General features: G+C 44.1%; 2 protein-coding genes across 2 annotated transcripts; both read right to left on the minus strand.

The window, feature by feature from the left end:
• Positions 1 to 375: 375 nt before the first annotated feature.
• Positions 376 to 1,445, minus strand: tmem187 (transmembrane protein 187). The gene has a single exon (XM_079730756.1). It carries the CDS (start codon positions 1,361 to 1,363, stop codon positions 587 to 589), a length of 777 nt encoding a protein of 258 aa, XP_079586882.1. The 5' UTR covers positions 1,364 to 1,445; the 3' UTR covers positions 376 to 586.
• Positions 1,446 to 6,314: 4,869 nt separating this feature from the next.
• On the minus strand, positions 6,315 to 15,443 carry p2rx3b (purinergic receptor P2X, ligand-gated ion channel, 3b; the record flags this gene model as incomplete). The annotated part of the gene is made up of 12 exons (XM_079730826.1): positions 6,315 to 6,428; positions 7,031 to 7,108; positions 7,638 to 7,703; positions 8,107 to 8,200; positions 10,467 to 10,603; positions 10,734 to 10,875; positions 11,137 to 11,214; positions 11,310 to 11,403; positions 11,620 to 11,689; positions 11,906 to 11,977; positions 12,450 to 12,585; positions 15,322 to 15,443. The coding sequence occupies 12 exons, from the start codon at positions 15,441 to 15,443 to the stop codon at positions 6,315 to 6,317; spliced, it is 1,203 nt and encodes a 400-aa protein (XP_079586952.1).
• Between the last annotated feature and the right edge of the window lie 7,652 nt (positions 15,444 to 23,095).

The raw sequence follows: 23,095 nt of genomic DNA on the forward strand, positions 1-23,095 counted from the left end.
CATGGCCAGGGGCCTCAGAATGTGCTTAACGCCTGTCCGGGCCCCCGAAAAAGAATATCACCAAACCAAGAATTTGCATTAGCTCACATCTGCCAATGTAATATGCCAATTGTTTGGTAGCTATAGTAAACACATAAGGACAAAACCATTAGATAATTTCACGAGGATGATTTCATAAAATATTGATGCTCCACTAAATTCATGAAACCATTTATGTGTAATATACATATAATACATTTTGTGTGACCGGGGGCTATTCAATTGTATTCATTGTATTGTTATTACATATAAGTGTGACTGTAGTGTGACAAATTCAATGTTGTCTTATCTAACAATGAAATTGATCAAATACATTGTGTATTTATTTTATTTGTGACTTGAATAGCAGTAGAAATCTTATAGCAAATTGACACAAAATGTCTGATCTATAAAAAGTAGCTTGTGTCCTATTCAAATTGTGCAACAGAATTGCAAAAATCATATTTTCTCTCATGATAATAGAAAATAGAAAGTCGTTCAGTAGTTAATCAATGATGACATAGTCAACGAAGCTTTGTATCGTATTATCAATCTGTAATATATCATTTTATCTTGCCTTTTGGCGTGCTTGCGCTCGTTCAGAGAGGCAAGTAAGAAGACAAAAACTAAAATGGAACTGAAGGACATCGCACACTTTGGACCAGAAATGTCCCGTCACACACTGGAAGAGCGCGTACCGGGCAAGCCAGTGGTCCAGCAGCTTCAGGCCGACGAATCCGCCGCAGGACACCAGAGCCAGTACCAGGTGTCTCTGGGAGAGGTGGTCTCCGCACAGACGGTGCACGCGCACTCCTTTGTGCACGGCGTAAACGATGTGGCCCCCGAGGGCCACCTCGAATCCCCGTGCGTGCACAAGCGCCAGGCCGTAGCTCAGCACGGAGCCCAGCTGGGTCGTCAGGGCGAACCACGGGCGCCATGAAGCCCCCCCTTCAATGAAGCTGCACCACACTGGGACCCAGGCGAAGATGGGCAGGGTGACCCACTGGTCCAGCACAGCCGGCGCGCGGCGCATAGTGGCCAGGCGCGTCCACTGCACAGGTGCGTAAAAGATCGCCATCAGGGCGAAAACTTGTCTTACGTAGCGACTTTCCTTGGTTTCTTCACTCGAGTTCTTCCTGAACAACCAGTACAACCCCATGACTACGTAACCCACATTGACTATAGAGTTAAAAGGCATTGCCAGGAAACCTGGCAGAGAGTCGACCACTTGTTCTGCGTAATGTTCATAGGACAGGTCTACCATGACGTTGTTGAATAAACTTGTGTTTGCCACGGCGACACAAACCAAAAAAGGCAGCGAAACGTGAAGCAGTGCATACTTCATGATGATAATGAGCAAAATGCTTCAGTCATTCCTACAGGTTTGTTTAATGCAATGTTCGTGTGTTTATTGATAGGGCCTAGGAACTGGACTTCAGCCGCTGCTAGGAGGATTTCCGCAATATACGTCACGTGGTGATGGATGGAGAGTGTTGATTGGTTCCCTGTCACCCCTCGCCAAGTTACCGCCTTAAATATCGACAAAAAAGGTTATCTCTTCATCGTATAATCCTGGACTCAATTTTAAATGAGCTTGTTTTATTTATATCAACCTATATTTATTAAAACAAATATTTGTATACATTTTCATTGGTGAATAGGGGAATAGGCCCCTATATAAGTAAATACATATGGACCCTTAGATATGGCAGGCAGCCCAATACGTTTTCTCAACATATTTATTAAAAGTAATTACAATCTACATAGAATTTATTATTTTCATCACGGTATAGGAAATTTTTTTGTTTACAATGTTAAGGGCCATACTTCATGTCCTTCTGATGAATCAGATATTATCTACATTAACATTTACATTTAGGGCATTTAGCAGACACTTTTATCCAAAGAAACTTACAATCAGTACATTTGTCAGAAGAAGGTGAAACAACAATATATCACTGTCGGTACAGTAAGGATGTTCATAAAAACAAGTGCCAAGCACCAACAATTGTTAGTTTAACCCATTCCCCGTATGCAACAAAGATAGCTAGGATAAGATGCTACACAATGCTAAGTAGTGAGTAAGTGATCTAAGTTCCAGGGAACTGTATGGGGCCCAGTCCCTCTCGGGCCCCCTGAATTATCATCACCTTCCACCATGCCCCTGCTCTTAACCATCAGCTTTCCCCGTGCCACTGCCTCCATATTTAACCATCAGCTTTCCTTATGCCCCTGCCTCCATATTTAATCATCACCTTTCACCATGCCCCTGCCTCCATATTTAATCATCACCTTTCACCATGCCCCTGCCTCCATATTTAACCATCACCTTTCACCATGCCTCTGCCTCCATATTTAACCATCACCTTTCACCATGCCCCTGCCTCCATATTTATGCATCCAGTTGCAATATTTTTGATACACAACCAAACACTTCTGTATTTGATCCAATAATTATCTGAGCTACTGTCTCTTTTCATCCACTTTTTCAATAATCTTAAAAACAAATATTTAAATTTTGATTATAGATGTACGTTTTCTTCCCAGATAAGAGGTCCATGGCATGCCAAACTAATTGGAAAGTCGATAGTGACACAACCAAATCGCCATGTTTTGTGTGTTCCTTGCAATGTCCACAAGGCAAGAACTTCAAAGCTCATTTATATGCAACTAATTCTCAATCTGCCAAATCTGGGTGAAATACAGAGGGTCAAGTGTAGTGGGAAAATTATATTTTCATATTCCGTTTCCCTAGCTGCCTTTTGTTGGTTTGGGCCTGTATTCTTGACCCCCTGGGGACCATCGAGAAGCGGAGGGTTCCATCTGATAAGTGTTGCGTTCTTGAAGAAAGTAGTCTAATCGCTTTGATCGCTTTGAACTCACTTTATTTGTTAAAGTTTTTCGGTATGGTAACTATGAAGCAAAAGGAGGGGAATTGTATGGACACGCGTGTGAGCGACAAACAGCCTCTCTACCTAACTCCCTAGTATGGACTGCCGGATGTTTCTGATTTCGTTGGCTCCAGGCCCTGCTTTAATACCGAGTAGGTGTGTCCTATGTGTCATATTGGCTCCACCCTCCTCACCTGTCTAAAGGTGCTGCCATCTGTGGCTGGAATAGTTATTGCAGCTTATATGTCCTGCCCCCCTTGTGGCTATGTATAGTAATTACAGCTTATGTGTTCGATCCACCTTCCTAGTGGCTATGTATGGTAGCCCATGTGCTTAAAATACGTAACATAAGGCACGGCGTCAACCCCCTTTATGACATCCTAAGGAGGTTCATCAATAGTTTACCGTCTGGTTAACAAAGGGTTTAGTTTTGTTGGGGGACAGCTGCTCTCAGGGTCCTGACAGAAGTGTATAAGAAGTCTGTGTTTAAGGCCCCGTCCACACGAAGCCGATTTTTTTTGGTGAAACCGCATAAGTCTTGTGCGTTTCGGCCGACCGTCCAGACTGAGCCGGCGAATCCGGTGCCTGAAACCGCACATTTCTGAAACCACCCTCGGAGGTGGTTTCAAATCTATCCGGACCTATGCGGTTTCGTGTTAGGATTCGTGGGACGCCTGAGACGCAAACGATGATTTCATTAGCCCCCCACCAGCTGGGGGACGTCAGAGTTGCGTTGAATTTTTTATTTATTATTTTATTTGTGTTATTTTTGTAGCTTTAAATAAAGCCCCTTCATAAATTTAATTACTAACTGTACATTAAAAAGTATTTCTGCTCAATTTAAAAGGTTGAATCTCCTCGTGACTGAATGTTTGTATACAGCGCGCAGGCTTGATGCGCTCCAATTTTTCTGTGGAGAACCAGCGCCTTGAATATTTACTACAGCGTTTCTATAGCTCGATGCGGTTTCGCAATGACTCCGTCTTTACGGAGATATTCCTGAACAGCAAAAAACGAAACCGTATCGTTTCGCCCGTTTTGGCTCCGTGTGGACGGGGCCTAAGTCAAAACATCGGTCTTCAGCTTGTGTACCTCTTGGAGGGGCACAGGGTGATTTCCCATCCAGGGGTCTTCAGCCTGCGGAGCTCTTCGAGCGACAGGCTGATTTCCCATCTTGCGAGGACTCCCATCTAGACCCCTTATGATAGGCCTCGGATCATTGTTTGTGTTTTTTATGGATTGTTGTTAGTTTGTTGTATGATCGTTGTATGTCACTGTACTGTTATTACCCAACTATATGATCGTAATTGTTATAAGTTCGGTATGACTCTTTATTCTACCCAGTTCGGTCAGGTTATGATTGACTTGGCTCAAAATTCCAGCCACACAAGCAACCGTTATATTCCCATAGAACAGAGCACATGGCCTTTTGAGGGGACTTGGTGGAATGTGTTTGAGTAGACCTTTCTAACAAGATTATGATTCTGAAGAGGTTGGCTCTCAGACATGTAAGTCAGCACATCCAAACACATTCATGAGGCACTGGTTCCTTTTATGCAGTCGTTGTGCACATTATTAAAAATAAACACAGAAAAACATTACCCTTTCCAGAAATGGTAAGTTTCTTTTCAAGATTTTATTTAGGACGTGAAACAATAAAGAGGCATTGTGATGCACGTTGAGCTCATTTAAAACCATCCTGACAAGTTGTCAGGGAGAGAACATGGTTATGGAAGAGGGATGCTGTTAAATGTGCTAAATTATCAGTCGCCAATCATCATCATTTTCATCAAGACAAGAGAAATGTATCCATTTTGGCATAGCATGTGTGAGTGACCAGTATCTGTATAATGGACCCGTCAACCCAAGTCTACCCATGGGTTCAGTTCCTCAGCCCTGTCCTGCCAGCCAGTGGCCTCTATCATGTGACGCCAAAAGGGATGGAACTAGTATAAGTCATTTGACCTGAACCCACCAGGATACTTTCTGAGACCGTTGGAAGGCACGCCAGGCATTAACATGCCTCTGACCATGCATTATTTGTGAACAACTGTTTCTCGTACTCCTGCCCAATGTGAAAGGCATTCCTCCAGCTTACTAGTCAGCATTTGGGTGTTCACCAGGCAAGATATTGCCTAATTTATGGTGACAAATGGCTTGTTAGATAGTTGACATGCTTTTTAAACATGCTTTGTCTCTGGCACTTGTTTTAATGGAAACAAATGTTTAGTTTATTGCAGAAGAGGAAACTCAGTTAGCCAATTTTTGAGTTTTTCAAGGCACTTCCAGTTTTCAGAATCCTTTGGGTAATTACTCAGTTCTATATATTATGTCAGTCTAGTCTAGTAATTTCCTAGAATGCATTAGTACCGTATTTTCCGCACTATAAGGCGCACTTAAAAGCCGGTAATTTTCTCAAAAGACAACAGTGCGCCTTATAATCCGGAGCGCCTTATATATGGATCAATTCTTGTTTACAAATGAACAAAGTTGTCAGAACGCTTAATAAAGTTTGACTTTGTCTGACTGTTTTGTTGACATTCCCTTTATGGCTGGTTCAGACCACACGACAGATATTCCTCCACTATTAGGAAGGTCACACTATACGATCACAGAGCCAGGAAATCGGGCGGAAGACTGGCCACACTACAAGATTCGAGGGTGCGATGCTCTACTTTGTATCATTCACGTTTGCAAGATATTTTAAAAATCGAAGGTTTGGAACTGCGTAATTGTGTTTTACTTTTTTGTCATAAAGGTTCCAGTTTTATATCTGCTAAATGCAGCAACTCGTCCTCACAGTTGCGTTGCGCGTGACGAGCTATACAATTAGCACAGCTCCATCTAGTGGATGCATAACGCATCCCCAGTCAAACGTTTGACTGCAGTATCTTCTATGCTATGCGCCTTATAATCCGGTGCGCCCTATTTATGAAAAAAGTTCTAAAATAGGTCATTCATTGAAGGTGCGCCTTATAATCCGGTGCGCGTTATAGTGCGGGAAATACGGTAATTAGTTCTAAAACAGGGCTCATTCCTTTCCCTTTTCTCAGAGAATAATTGTTGCAACCACAATATTAGTCCGTAATGCTGACAACCCATGTGTATGGACATTGTTTTCTAATGCTATATGATGGAAAAATAAGGTTTTCCCAGAGCTGGAACTTTTTTTTCCCATAAATGCTACGTTATTTTGCAATTAATGATAACGTCCAATTACATATTTCATGGAATAACTTAACTAATGAATACATTTTTAGAGGAAGGTAAAAGTATATATGCCTGTATTATTAATTTCTCCTCTAATGAGATGCTTTTGAAAGATCCGTAAATCATCTCATTTTACTGCCCTTGTCCCGCCCTTTTGCTTTTACCACTTCTGGCATTGGCTGTTGCCCTAATCCATTATCCAAAATGTCCAAAGGAGAATGAGTCAGTGGATTGTTTCTCATCATGTCTCAGCGACAGCTGGGAGCGATACAAGCCGTTGATTTGGGAGTCGATCTCGGTGTCTGACACCTAAAAAAAGATTCAAGAAAAACGTTGGAACATTTCATAACACTCTTATTTTGCATCATGCATGTATGATCAGTGGAATGTGACCTTAGTTTAAGAATATCAAGATAAATATTGCACTCCTCACCTGCATTGTGCTGCCTTAAATAACAGACAGATGGTGAATGCAAAGCTCATCATTATGTTTAGCTGATAGTTCATTACGATATGATTGTACTATGGAACTACTTCACTGCAGAAATCTATTTTGTTCAAAACTAGAGGGAGTGCCACCAAACAACGAGACCCAGCTACCCCAATCTAGATGGGGTTCATTCAAACACTTCTTCGATCTGAATCAATATGGGTTGGTGGAGAAAAAGGAGAGAAGGTCATATTGGCAGAGGGCATTACCTAAGAGCTGGAAAGGAAGGGACGTAAAGCCGCCGCTAGCTTTTGAACTGCCAAATGGTTCAAAGCTGTGGATGGGTTATATTTAGTATGACACATCGTTTCAAAGGTTGAAGAAAAACGATGGCTGCAGTGCAGGGTTGTGTGTATGTTAATTGTGTTCTGATGAGACGTGACAGAGCTATGGTCGCCTACTTGCTGTGGTCTGGACTTACCTCTTCAAACTTCTTGGCTTTATACTGATCGGCCCCTTTCAGGAAGTTGAGCAGGATGATGTCACAGAGGACCGTGCCCTGGGTGGCACAGAGAGAGAGAGAAATAAAGTTAAACCCAGGAATGGATCTGGCTTCGTACTGCTCTGCCACATTTCACCGACAGAGAGCAGGCCAAGACTGAAATCAAGAGCCAGAAAAGACTGTTAGCCCACACTTTATGTTGTTCCTTGTATATGTTACTAAAGCGACCTGCGGTAAGGTAGAAGCTAGTGTGGAGGAAAATGTTTATGTGTTGCTTGGCAACAGTCCAGTCCCCATCCAGTTGCGGAATAACTTGTGTGGATGGCGGCAATTAAATGATTTAACAAACAAATCATAATCTGTTGTCGCTCATTACTGTTAACTAATAAATGGCTAAAATTGTGTAACTGTTGTATGAACGCAACATCCCACTGGAGGTCGGGCTGTTACACTGAATATCAGAACTTCCGCTTGTGTGATATTGCTTACATATTGAATCGAGATACTGACACCTGTGGCCAACCAGAAGGCAGTAGGAAGGGTGTAACCTGGCATCGCGGTCATGTGACACTGAAAAGAGACTCACCACGCCAACAGAGGTGAAGGCCGCCACCATGTTTATGAGTGTGGGGATCATGTTGAACTTCCCAGCCTGTGGATTAATACAGTTAGTTTATTACATGAGCGCTAGTGACCCAGTGCCCATTCGTTTATAGTCAGTTGAATCCTTCTTTTTAATTTAGCATTAGTTTAATTTCATATGAATGATAAGGTTTACGATCACTTAATAAGGTCAGCATGCCTCCTACCCTAAAGAAAGGTTTAACAAGAAAACAGTCAAACACAAACCCCCACACACAGACAAACTCAGACCCACACAAAAAAACACATGCACACATCCACACACATACAGACACTCAGACAGACACACACACACACACAGAAACAAACACACACAAACTCAGACCCACACACATATGCACGCATCCACAGTCACACACAGTCACAAACAAACTTAGACCAACGCACACACAGACGCACAAACATTCACTCACATTTCCATTGACCAGCACATCAAACCTGATAGCATAGGCTTTGACTAATGTACGATAGTCGGTCCCATTGTCCATTTTGTAATACTTGGCAAACCTTAACATACAAAAAGACAATTAGAGTGAGCAGAGCCATTACTTTGCATAAATGATGCATTGGTAAACACTGAAGTAAAATAACTTTTTTTTAGATCAAATATAGAATAGCTGAGCTGTTATGATAAGTTTGAAATGGTTGAGTCAAGTCAGTGTTACGGTCAAGTGTAAGTAAGTGTGCGGGTGTGGTGTGGTATGGGGTGTGTGTGTGTGTTGGTGGGTCATCACTTGTGTTATTGACGTTATTCTTTTGCATCTAGTTAATCGAGATAAGCTCACTAAATAATAAGGCTTGTACCGTTAGACTCCTTGGAGTCTCTTTCATCGACATATTGTTTGTCTAGATAGCATGCCTTGCAAAAGATGGTTTGCGTTAGCATTTAGCTTCTACCGGAAGTACACCGGATATGTAAGATGCACTTAGCCTCTAGCTATATAAACGGGGGTCCCCACACACAAACACCCAATGTAGAAATATCGTATTCCCAATCAATTAATCGTCATAGCGCCAGTCAAACAAGAAATAGAAGAAATACTGTAACCGTGTGAGTCAAGGGTGACGTTGATAGGCTCCGCAATGTCCAAAATGGTACGATTTTGTTATAGCTACCTTTGGCTAGAGCGGGTGACGTCATAACTAGCTCTAGCCTCAACGTATGAGACCAACTGAAAATATACGAAGCGGGTTTAAAATTAATTAGTTGATTCTGAAATAATCAATACTGAAAATCTGTTTTGATATATTTGAAGATCAGCCAAGTTGCAAAGTCTTAAGTAGTTGAATTGTCAGAGATAAAAAAAGAAAAAAAAATCAACGCTAGCGCAGTATTCCAAGTTAATATGAACATTTTAAAAGTGGAATGTAGTGTCTAGGTGGAAAATTGTGGAAGGAGTAGGGACATATATACTAGAAATTTTGTAAAGAATAGTTGAGCGCTGCTTGCAGCACTTACCTAATAAGTATTTATCTACACATATATATATTAATAAAAGGCCAATATCCCTGATCTGGGTTGGAGAGTACCAGTGGCAGTGGGTCAATAGAGGGCACTAGGGCGCCGCCGCCCCTGAAATATTCACTTGAATATATCTGCCAACTATGAATCAACTATTATAAATATGAAAAAGTTAAACAAAAATACATAATGTTTATCCTTGTTTAATTGTGTGAGAGACCGTAGGCTACTTGCCACTGCCAGCAACCATTTAAATGCGTCTGAACGTCAATGATTTGGGCTAGGCTAGTTATTGGTCATTCAAAATAAAGCCCTCCTCCAATCCAGGGGCGCCGGCCACGTTGAAGTCAATGTAAGTTTGCAAACTTTTTGCTGTCTACCAAGCAGAGACAGCTTTTCATTGGCGCAAGAAAATGTGCCGTCGGGTCGCACCAGTGTGTGCCCTAGGCCAATGGTATAGCTTTTCTTTTTTGTTATCACCACATGATTGGACAATTCAGCAAATCAATCAAATAGGCTACCTTCCTAAGCAGCATTCGCGCAACACAACTACATGTAGAGAAGAGATAGATCGCTAACTGGCAGAGAGTGGTAAGCACTTTACACCCATTTCAGTGGAGGATTTGGACTCCCCAAGCAATGTTATACTTAAAGGAGACATTATATACAACCAGGTGTGAGTGTGATTAGCCTTACAAGCTGTTCCGAAAACATCTGGATAGATGAGCAACGTTTACTTCAGTCCATTGGGTAGGCTGGTAGACTGATCTATCCAGCACAGATCTAGGTGGACACGCCCACTAGTGATGTCATATGGGGCAGATTTTCGAAAGGGCTTGTAAGGCTACACCTTGTGGTATAATATGTCTCCTTTAAAAGGAGCAAGTAAGTTACATATTCATTTAGTCTTTCAGCCTGTAGCCTATAAACAAAATGAAGCAACTGTCCCATATTCCTAACTGCATTTTGAGACTCACAAAAAATGGACGCTATAGGACAGTAATCATGATTTGTCTCAATATCAGAATAACAACAATAGGTCAAATAGGAATGGCTGGTGGAAGGGCGATAAAGAAGGTCTGTATATGCAGTGTAAGCTTGTCCAGGGCCTGCAAGTCAGGATGTAGGCTATGAATCTGAATTAATAGTAGGTAATAGGTAATAGGTACTGGCCATGCCCAAAATGCACCTGAATACAGGAAATCTAATCTACCAAAATATTTTTTTCTGGGGGAGGACCCCCGGACCACCCCTCTATTAATGCGCCCAACCAACATTTTTCATCACCAGCCACCACTGGAGAGTACTAACCTGAAGTTGTAACCGGGGGAGACAGGGTTATTCTGGGACATGGCATCCAGGCGGGTGAAGGAGTAAGACGGGCTGCAGTGTTCGTCTCCCCGGTCCAGGTCACACATCCATGCGATCTTGATCCCTATAACCCCTCCCTGGAGAGAGGGGGATGCATGTGAGGAGGGGAGAGAGCTACTGATACAATACATATTAGAGGGAGAGAGAGAGAGAGAGAGAGAGAGAGAGAGAGAGCTATGTTATGATTTATGTGCCCATAATATTTACTTTATGCGCCAGTTTCATGAAGTCCTGCTGAGCGTATTGGATCACGTCTCCGACCCTGAAGATGGGGCAGTACGTGTGGTGGACCATGTCGAAGTTACAGGAAGAGATGTAGCTCTTATTGATCGTAGGGAGAAAGTTCCCCCTATGGCGTGCATACACACACACACACACACACACACACACACACGAAATAAGCAACATTCTTTCCATATAAAATACACTGATTTGACTGTGTATTATGCAATTTGACATAAACTACAACTACCGTTTTTGTTGCACACACACACACACACACACACACACACACACACACACACACACACACACACACAAGAATGAAACAGCTCGAGGCATGGGTATGCTGAGTGATGGAGGTTGGGATGGAGGTTGGAACGGGTCCTACTTGGTGTAGTCAAACAGTGGGAAACGTATGCTGTTCTTGATAAAGATGGTGAAATTCTCCACCTCCTTCATCGGTTCGCTGAAAGAGAGAAACGAGGACGGGAGAGGGAAGGATTGAGGTGGGAGACACTGCAGCGGGACAAGGCAGAAGGAAAGACAGGTCAACCATCTTACGTCTTGATGTAGTCTATCTCTGCCGGGCACCAGCCCTGGATCTGGCATGTCTTCATGGTGTCGTTGAAACGAACACACTTCCCCGTCGGAATCCCTGCAATGGACGTGGAAGTAATGTAAAACAAACACACACACACAGGCACAAATACAAATCACACACATACATACACACACCCTCAGAAAAACACACGTATACAAACACATATTGTAATAACGATATAGTGAATGCTGCACGGTGTAGCAGCTAAGAGCGGCTCCCTGGAGCCTCAGAGTGGACAGGAGGGAGAGGCCAGCAGGGGGCAGTGCTCACCATAGCCTCCTGGCTTGTTCAGGTACTTGGTGCAGTTGTTGTCGTGGACGCACTGGTATTTGGGCTCACTCTGGTCAAGGGACAAGCACAAGTTCACGCGCACACACACACACACACACACACACACACACACCTAGGAGTGTTGAGTATCTGCATGAGGGATAGTGGCAGTATCTGATTGCATTACTGGTAGGATATTATGGTACCCCTGGCATGGTATGGTAATCACAGTTTGTACAGGCACACAAGCTGTGATGACAGAACTACATGCACAAGGGAAGCAAACCTCTGGGCAGAAGCCTTGGACCTGGTTCTCTGTAGTGATCAGCTTGGTGATGATGCAGAACACAGAGGCCCCCTGGGGGAGACAGGTGGTTTGTCACACAGTGTCTCAGGGTACGCTCCTCCAGGTAGACTTAAAGGACAACTAGCATAAGATGACTCCCTCTCTATGCTGAACACATGCATGCAGAGCCTGGGATTGGCTGATATGGTGACCCAGCCTCTGATGATTAAGTGCTGATTGGACACACCTTTCCTCGCTTGTTGAACCAGATTGGAGGGTAACAGGGGAGCCGGCAGCCCTGAGTCCCCAGACTGAAGAAGCTCAGGGGGTTGGGTTCTCCTTCAAACTTGATGACTTGGCTGCCCTCTGAATGTTACAATCCATCCACTGGGATACATTTGATTTAAAATTATTATTTTTCTGTTTCCTCCTGGCCAACTTTCTAGTGTTCTTTCCACACTCCACTGGGGGGGAAACAAAACGGGGAAACCGTTTTGTTTCCCCCCCCCCCCCCTCCTCCCTGTCGGCCCTGGTGGGGTTTTACCTGGGTGGGGGTGACGTAGTCAGCCACATCCATCACCCGGTTGTTGTAGATGCCGAATCCTTTCACCTTGGTCATCACCGACGACTCCACGGCCGTGTCCCGCACCTGGTAGGCCTTCTCGTGGACGAACACCCAGCTGCAGGGTCACCCACACATCAGCACCTTCTCTAGACCAACACCCAGCTGCAGGGTCATACACACATCAGCACCTTCTCTAGACCAACACCCAGCTGCAGGGTCACACACACATCAGCACCTTCTCTAGACCAACACCCAGCTGCAGGGTCACACACACTTAAGCAGCTGGTAGGCCTTCTCATGGACGAACACCCAGCTTCAGGCTCACACACACACATCAGCACCTGTTAGGCCTTCTCTAGACTAACACCCAGCTGCAGGGTCACACACACATCAGCACCAGAAGGAGCTCCGTGTGGATCAGGAGCCCTCACCACAGAGTTGGTCTCACCCACAAGTGAAAAAGCTCTTTGAACGTTATTGCAACCAGTTCCCATCTTGCTTTTAATGCGCACTAATGCTTCTGTTTCCCGCTCTGAAGCAGCTCTGTAGGCCCTTAGGGACGCCGCGTGGCTCAGTGTTTATTCAGCGGTGAGATGGCGGGTCCCTTAAACATGAGCATTGAGCTAACTGGTACCGAAGCAGTTGTTAAGGAACACGGGGGCATGGCTCGTGGGATAGGGCTCAGGCAGCTTGGTGTTTCTGTAAACATTAAAGATATTGTACCACTTGTTTGACTATTTTGTAGGATGGATAAGCCAGGGAACACAACTGTCCTTCTCTGTTCTGTATGTACAGTGGGGCAAAAAAGTATTTAGTCAGCCACCAATTGTGCAAGTTCTCCCACTTAAAAAGATGAGAGAGGCCTGTTATTTTCATCATAGGTATACCTCAGCTATGAGAGACAAAATGAAAAAAAAAAATCTAGAAAATCACATTGTCTGATTTTTAAAGAATTTATTTGCAAATTACGGTGGAAAATAAGTATTTGGTCAATAACAAAAGGTCATCTCAATACTTTGTTACATGCCCTTTGTTGGCAATGACAGGTCAAACGTTTTCTGTAAGTCTTTACAAGGTTTTCACACACTGCTGCTGGTATTTTGGCCCATTCCTCCTTGCAGATCTCCTCTAGAGCAGTGATGTTTTTGGGCCTTCGCTGGGCAACACAGACTTTCAACTCCCTCCAAAGATTTTCTATGGGGTTGAGATCTGGAGACTGGCTAGGCCACTCCAGGACCTTGAAATGCTTCTTACGAAGCCACTCCTTCGTTGCCCGGGCGGTGTGTTTGGGGTCATTGTCATGCTGAAAGACCCAGCCACGTTTCATCTTCAGTGCCCTTGCTGATGGAAGGAGGTTTTCACTCAAAATCTCACAATAAATGGCCCCATTCATTCTTTCCGTCACACGGATCAGACGTCCTGGTCCCTTGGCAGAAAAACAGCCCCAAAGCATGATGTTTCCACCCCCATGCTTCACTGTAGGTATGGTGTTCTTTGGATGCAACTCAGCATTCTTTCTCCTCCAAACACGACGAGTTGAGTTTTTACCTATATTATACCTCTATTTTGGTTTCATCTGACCATATGACATTGTCCCAATCCTGTTCTGGATCATCCAAATGCTCTCTAGCAAACTTCAAACGGGCCCGGACATGCACTGGCTTTAGCAGGGGGACACGTCTGGCACTGCAGGATTTGAGTCCCTGACGGCGTACTGTGTTAGTGATGGTAGCCTTTGTTACTTTGGTCCCAGCTCTCTGGAGGTCATTCACTAGGTCCCCCCGTGTGGTTCTGGGATTTTTGTTCACCGTTCTTGTGATCATTTTGACCCCACAGGTTGAGATCTTGCGTGGAGCCCCAGATCGAGGGAGATTATCAGTGGTCTTGTATGTATTCCATTTCCTAATAATTGCTCCCACAGTTGATTTCTTCACACCAAGCTTCTTACCTATTGCAGATTCAGACTTCCCAGCCTGGTGCAGGTCTACAATTGTGTTTCTGGTGTCCTTTGACAGCTCTTTGGTCTTGGCCATAGTGGAGTTTGGAGTGTGACTGTTTGAGGTTGTGGACAGGTGTCTTTTATACTGATAAGGAGTTCAGCAGGTGCCATTAATACGGGTAACGAGTGGAGGACAGAGGAGCCTCTTAAAGAAGAAGTTACAGGTCTGTGACAGCCAGAAATCTTGCTGGTTTGTAGGTGACCAAATACTTATTTTCCACCATAATTTGCAAATAAATTCTTAAAAAATCAGACAATGTGATTTTCTAGATTTTTTTTTTCATTTTGTCTCTCATAGCTGAGGTTTACCTATGATGAAAATTACAGGCCTCTCTCGTCTTTTTAAGTGGGAGAACATGCACAATTGGTGGCTGACTAAATACTTTTTTGCCCCACTGTATGTATGTATGTATGTATGTATGTATGTATGTATGTATGTATGTATGTATGTATGTGTGTGTGTGTGTGCGCGTCATGCTATTATCTCTGACATCAGCATGGACTCTGTTTCAACGTTAAGTTGTAAAGTTCCTTGTTGACACCATAACAATTTAAAGAGCTCTATTTATGTACATTTACCTGATCGTGCTGACAGGCAGATCTTGGTTATTAACCTGGTTTTGCTTGTTGAACCAATGTTCTCAAACCACCTCTGTAACTCTACTTTCTATCAGAAAATGACATTTTTAATTTCCTTATACCACAAGCACAGCCTCTCAGACCAATGCTATAAACACACACATATACTCAGACATACGCACACAGAAACACATACACACGCATGCACACACACACATTATCATCATATTCCAGTAAAATAATATAATATGATGTGTTATCATCAGCACTGACCCAATAAAGTAGGCGATGATCAGCAGCTGAACCACGCGGTTGATGATGCCGATGGTCCAGCTCTTCACCACCACCGACTTGGTGGTTTCGTAGGTGAAGAAGTCTGTGATGCAGGACCACATGGTATGCCCCTGTCTGTCTGTCAGTGTGCTGTCTGTCAGTGTGCTGTCTGTCAGTGTGCTGTCTGTCAGTGTGCTGTCCGTCTGTGGGCTGTCCGTCTGTGGGCTGTCCGTCTGTGGGCTGTCTCTCTGTGGGCTGTCTGCCTGTCTGTCTGTATCTGCAGGGCTGAAGGAATCAATTGCCAACGCGCGGCTTAGTGATGCAGAAATCCAGCCTGTTGGAGGGTCGAGTCAGAGAGGCGTTGCATTCTGGTCTGCAAGAAACTTTCCTTCCTCTAGGTGAGGACTCCCTTTATTTCTTTTAAAGAAGATAAAAAATAGATAAATTCTTGCAATCCTGTGTTACTTTCTGCCTTAAAAGGGGATTTCAATAGGGTCCAACGGTAAAATAGAGCTGGAAAAAATATATTGTTTGTCCCTGTGTCCAAATACCAGCCGCTGTTTCTTTCAAATTCCTGCTCCAGTTTCAAGGGCTGGACTGCAAGAGAGTGAAACCCTCTCTGTAACTTAGGGAGCTTTGTACCTTCAAACACTTTTATCTCCTCCTCCTCTCACAGACACACACATGCACTCACAGACACACAAACACTCTAATAGACACACACACGCAAACACAGACACACACACGCACACACGGACACAAACACACACACACAGACACACTCACAGACACGAACACCCCAGACACACACACCAACCACAAGCCATATCCGTGGTATAACATTTCAGTCGACTCCAATGACAATTGCTTCCTTGCTAATTCTATCTACACAATTGTTCACCATGGCAAAACCATGGCTAATGGCAGGAGTGACAGCAGGGAACGATGGAGCATGATTGATGAAATGTACAGAATTAGATCATCAGGCACAAACATCAGCCCTAGCTTTCTTTTTCTTATTATATGTACTCAGCAAATTGCATTTGACCGTTATCTAGAAATAACACACACACACAAGTGCGCATACACACACACACACACACGTACAAATGTGTAAGAATGCACATTTGTACACACAAAGATACACAAACACACACATACACACGCACGCACATCTGAAGGATCAGATTTCCTCCTAATCCAATGCAGGCCTGGCATGCCTCCATTAACCGCCAGTCACTTTATGACAAGAAGGCAGACATTAATGGAGTGTGACGAAAAGCATATTAAGTTGTGAAATATCATCTCATTGCTAACCTCACACCAAGTCATCTTCCTCTTAAGGGGCATTGAAAGCACGCTAATTGGACTGATTCAATCTCAATGGCGGAAAGTCAATAGAGCACCCTGCAGGGAAAATAGGCTACAGCTTTGGATGCAGCTTGCCGCAGTATATGGGAAGACAAAGTCCACACGTTCAGCCCTGTTTCCTGCAAGTCTGACCAAGGCCATTTAAGAGTAAGAAAGCTGCAGATGGAGTCAATTAGGCACACAGACACCGGGGAGACAGAGGACACAGAGGAGACAGAGGGCAGAGGACGTGAGACACTGAGGAGACAGAGAAGACAGATGAAGTGAGACACTGAGGAGACAGAGGACGTGAGACACCAAGGAGACAGAGGACACTGAGGAGCCAGAGGACATGACCAAGGGGACAGAGGACATAAGACACAGAGGAGGTGAGACACCAAGGAGACTGAGGACAGAGGAGGTGAGAGACTGAGGAGAAAGAGGACGTGAGACACCGTGGAGACAGAGGACGTGAGACATTGAGGAGACAGAGGAGTTGAGGCACCAAGGGGACAGAGGAGGTGAGACACGAGGAGACAGAGGAGGTGAGACAGGAGAAGACAGAGGAGGTGAGACAGGAGGAGACAGAGGAGGTGAGACACAGAGGAGACAGAGGAGGTGAGACACGAGGAGACATAGGAGGTGAGACACAAGGTGAGACATGAGGTGAGACACAGAGGAGACAGAGGAGGTGAGACACATACAAGATAGGAGGTGAGACACAGAGGACAGAGGAGGTGAGACACCGAGGAGAGAGGTGAGACACCAAGGAGACGGAGGAGGTGAGACACAGAGGAGACAGAGGAGGTGAGACACAGAGGACAGAGGAGGTGAGACACCGAGGAGAGAGGAGGTGAGACACCAAGGAGACAGAGGACAGAGGAGTTGAGACACGAGGAGAGAAAGGACAGAGGAGGTGAGGCACTGAGGAGACAGGACAGCGGACGTGAGACACCGTTCTGTTGAGCTTGAGATATGAGAGTTAAAGTGCCCTCAGAGCAGCGTTCAGAGGCGGGGGCTGACCAGCCGACCGGCAATGGTGCACACTAGAGATGGATGTATTGATTCGTTTCCGCGAACCAGTTTGCGTGATTCAGTTCGGCAAGAGGAGTTGTTCGCGAATCGTTCGTTCGTTCGTTCGTTCAGTCGAGTTTCCGGTAGCAGTGAATCGAATCATCTACGGTTCTTTGAGTCAGTAGGACTCAGCTCCTCCCTCCCTCATTCGTTCGTTCGTTCAGTCGAGTTTCCGTTAGCGGTGAATGGAATCATGGAATGCACGGTTCTCAGCTGAGTCAGTCAGACTCAGACTCTCAAACGATCATGGAAGTCAGCCATCAACATAACAACATTACAACTCAATTCCTTTCAGCTGAGTAGGAGAGCTTCATGTTCAGGATCGGGATGTTGTTGCCCAGGCCCCGTACGTCAGCTGCTGACTATCATGAAAGGTGAGTCAATATCGTTCATTTTATATATGGAAAATTACCAGAGATAAAGGAACAATGCGTCAACCCTAACCCCAAAATGTATTAAGACCAGGCTACTCGACAAGAAAATGCCCAGCTGTAGGCCTATTGCAAAAAATGTAGTTCTTGGTGGAAACGATGTAACCACCTGACGTTTTACTTTACCTCAGAGATAATACGATAGTTAATAATGATATGCCATGCGGCATATCATGCGGCATCACCTGTGCGTATTGCTGCTGCGTAGGCCTACATGGACGTTCCAATTATGTTGACTTCGTGTATCGTTGAAGCTAAATAAGTATTAATAACTAATATGTAACCTACTCCTGGTGCAGTGCATGCAACAGTGTGTGCCATTTATTCAGCTCCAGTATGGGAAGGTTACTTTGGAAATTTAATTCGATAAGGTTACAAGTTAGTTACCCTATTAAGAACGTAATAGTATGTATGTGTATTATTTTATCAAAGCCAATATAATACATTTGAGTTTTCCTTTTGAACCTTAGGCTACAATAGGCCTATCCCTCAACACTGAATGAGCTACTGTGTCAACTGTGGAACACACAGACTTTAACATCTCTTTTTGACTATGAAATCATTCTGAGATCAAATAGATTTGAACAAAGAAATGTTTTAATAATATCTAAATAATGAAATAATGAAATAATTCACACACACACAAACATAGAAAAATAAATAAAACTGAACATTGCCATTTAACATTTTGGTTCTTTGACCAACAGTGATGGCAGAAAGAAAACCCAGGAACCTCTGGGAAACTGGAGAAGCCTGAATGTTCACTTCAGGTTTGCATTCAGGAACATCACTTGTTGCGCCTTGGAAGGAGACAGACGGCTGCGCCTCTCCGAAATGATCAGCCCCATTTTGCTGAACACGCGTTCAGATGGCACTGACGTGGCGACCACACACAATGTCTCCATCATCAGCTGAGTGAGCCGCGGATAGATCAACAATCTACTTTTCCACCAGGTCAGCGGGTTGGAGGACCTAGGGATCAGTGCCTCTTGCAGGAAGGACCGGATCTTGAGGGTCGCTTCCGCACCTGCACTGATGTGACTGACGAGCCCTGAGACCTGCTCGTCAAAGTCACCCCAGATCATGCTCTCCTCTGTGGGTCGTCCCCCCGCAGCTCCTTGTTCCACCAGAGCTTCCTGCTGGGATGGATTGGAGATGGTCGCCTGTGTGGCAGCATTTGTGAGCCTTTGGAAGGCCTCGGTAGCTGCCTGGTCATCAGAGAAAGTCTTCCTCTTGAATCTGGGGTCAAGGACTGAGGATTCAGACAGCAAGGAGTTGAACTCAATCCTGTGGAAACGCTTGGCCATCACAGCGCTCAGTGCTGTCAAAAGGGACACCACCAGGGCTCTAAATTAACACCCGCCAACCCGCCAAATGCGGGTGAAAATTCATTTTGGCATGTATTAAAAAAAACTCACTAGCCGGCTTAGCCGGTGATAAATGAGTTACTTTACCATCTATTTCGCGGGACGCGTGAGCACGGTTTTTATGGGAACGCATCCGTCGAGGCTGCCGTACTAGGGGAGGGGGCGTAGGTCACTCTTGGGTTGGAAAAAACGATAGACGCCGGTACAAATACAAATACAGACACAAACACAAACAAGATGTGGCGATGGTTGGGACAGCCGGCCATCAAGAGAAAGGATATTCCTACCAAAGAGGTAGGGGAGGAGGAGGATATTGGACCTCGCGAAAAAAAAAGAAGGAAATTTAACTGTAAATGGCTAACTGGTCGTGAGTGGCTCGTGTATGATCACGAAAACAGCGTAATGTTCTGTCAGGATTGCCGAATGTATGCTAAAGAAAAACACAAAACGAATAATTTCGTGGTAGGAACCAATAATTTCAAAGTAGAAGCAGTAAAGGATCATGAGAGTGCCCGAAGTCATCAGGAGAGCCTGAGGACGAAAACCGCCAAGACGTGTCGTATCGAAGAGAGTGAAGCTGGAAGGAGCCTTGCCTTAATGAAGACGTCCGAGTTCGAGAAGATGGAGCTACTTTTTCGCAATGCCCACGCCATCGGGAAAAAAGGCAGGCCTTTCACCAACTTCGCATGGATGTGTCAGTAAGTGGATTAACTTTATTATTTACATGTTTCATTTTATACGGTATATTGACAGTACTATTTTAGTAACTATTTTAAAGTTCAGCCTAACACTTTATCAGTCACATAACATGCAAAGGTTTAACATGAATATATCATGTGGCCACCACGATTGCCCTAATACAAGCATTTTTATGTATGTGTTTTTGGTTATTATTTATTTCAGGGTTGATAGAAAGAAAGGCTTGAAGATAGGAGAGACATACACAAATGACTATCAGGCAAAAGAGTTCATTCACTACATAGCGGAGGATGTGAGGAGAAAGATGAGGGCAAGATTGTCAGATGTCAAGTTCATCTCTGTCATGTCAGACGGATCCCTGGACAGTGCAGTGATTGAAGAAGAGATGGTCTATGCCAGGAGTGCCAGTGAGGGGAAGATCAAAGTTGATTTTGTCGGGATAAAAGCTGTTTCAAAGCCAGATGCTACAAGCATAGCTGAAGCTGTGTGTAATGTAATGGAGAGTGAAGTCAGCACTGATTGGAAGAGCAAGCTGGTGGCCATCACCACAGATGGAGCAGCTGTAATGACAGGAGTCAACAATGGTGTAGTTACCAAGCTGCGTGCAGACCGATCGTATGTGCTGGGGATCCATTGCATGGCCCATAGACTTGAGCTCGCCTTTTCAGATGCAGTGAGGAAAAATGTGATGGCCAAGAAGGTTGAGGACCTATTGAGTGGACTCTACACCTTGTATCACAAGAGTGGAGTAAACAGGGCCAGCCTAAAGCAACACTTCGGGGAGCTCCACATGAAGGCTTTGATGCCAACCAGAGTAGGTGGAACCAGGTGGCTGCCACATCTCCTCAAAGCACTAGACCATTTCCTCAGGGGCTATGCTGCTGTTGTACGCCACTTACAGGAAAAGGTATGATAATTTATAGCCTACTAAAACCAACAGTGTAGGTGGATAATTTAATATTTGTGCCTTGCTTAATACATTTACATGTCAAACACATGTCTTTCAGTGATATAAACAGGTAGGAGACACAATACAAGCCAAGAATTGCATTGGAAAAACAAAATAAATATGAGACTAAAATCATATTTGCATAATAATTTGGAATTCAGTGTAAATGTTGTCTGTGATTTAATGCTGTTGTTTTGTTTGTAGGCCCAGGAGGAGACCACTGTCAGTGTTCAGAGGGCAAAGGCCAAGGGCTTCCTTAACATAGCAAAGGATGGCGGAGTCCTACGGTTTTGCTGTCTTCTCCATGACATCATCTTTCAATTGAGCAACCTTTCCAAGTCACTGCAGAAGTCAGCAGTAACCCTGGCTGAGGCTCATAGCTGCCTGTCCTCCACTCAGGCTGTCATAGAAAAGTACAAGTCAAGGTATAGAATAGAATACTTTTTTTCATTCTGCCCATGAGACATGAAAAGAACAAAATGCAGAACTCAGGTCTCGGTATAATGATAAATAAAAACAATAAATACTAATTAAAATCACCATCTAAAATATGTTGAGTATGTATTATGTATATGTATGTATAAGATATGTATCATATGTCATACAATTCATTATTTGATTTTAGGTTGTGTTAGTGTGTTTTCACACTTTTTTCACAATATGTATGTAAAGATAGATAATTAATCAAATCCATCCATTCATCTCTGCACAACTGTAGACCCGGGCCTAAGCTGAGAGCAGCACTGGAGACGGACATCTATGAGGGAGTCCTTCTGAAACCGACAAAGCCTGACCAGCATGACAAGTCCAAGAATGATCTCATAGATGCCATGTGCCAGTGCATCACTTCTAGGTTTGCCGATGTAAACAGTGGTGTCCTGAAGGCAATGCGACTGATAAATTTCCAGTGCTGGCCAGAGACAGACACAAGTGCAGGTCAGTAATAATTAAAATGTAATGAACAAATATATTCCCATTTTATGTTTTAAGACAACTCCTTAAAGCTGCAGTCTGTAGTTTGGAGAAAAAAGTGGACTTAGCCAGAAAATTTGAATGAGTACAACCTCCAGGTCCCTCCTCCTTCCTCTCTGCTGTGCTGCAGCTCTGCTTTCTAAGACCCTCTCCACAGATATAAATATAACAAATATAACACAAAAATAGTTATAGGCTGCAGCTTTAACTTTGTATCAATGTTTTTCCCCTTTGTTCTCAGATTTTGGTGATGATGATGTAGACCAGGTTATTAGTCACTTCCGACCTCTTCTACTGACAGCTGGAGTGGATATTGACTTGATTCCAGATCAATGGACCATTCTGAAAACACAACTTTACACTGCAGGTTTCAGCCAAGGTACTGTTGAATGAAGTTTAAGAAAATGAAGTCTGATGTGACTCTTTAAAAATAGTCTTGAGTAGGTCATTTGTTAAAGGTACAATCCAAATGTGATGCCATCTTTTACTAACTAAATTTGCATTTGTTTTCCATGTGCTTGAAAGTCACTGAAAGTGCATACCGTAACATCTCATTTTGTATTGTCTGTCTGACCCTGCAACAGGGACCATTGAGAAGACATGGCCTGCAGTAAACAGAATGCTGCGCCATGAGTGTCCTGATGTCCTACACCTGTTTGATGCCCTGCTCACCATTCCGACAAGTACAGCTGACTGTGAGAGGGGGTTTAGTGTCATGAAGCAGGTTAAGAGTGACTGGCGCTCAAGCCTGAAAGGGGAGACACTAGCTGACCTTTTGAAAACACAGTTGTGCTCACCGGACATCAAAGACTTCGACCCACGCAAAGCCATAGAAATCTGGCATGGTGACAGTGTGCGCACACGCCGGCCACACTTTGTGAGGAAGAAAAATGGAACTGATGTAGATGGGGGCTCTGAGTCAGAGTCCTCAG

Source organism: Pollachius pollachius, assembly GCF_949987615.1.
Source record: "Pollachius pollachius genome assembly, chromosome: 2".
NCBI classification, from domain to species: Eukaryota; Metazoa; Chordata; class Actinopteri; order Gadiformes; family Gadidae; genus Pollachius; species Pollachius pollachius.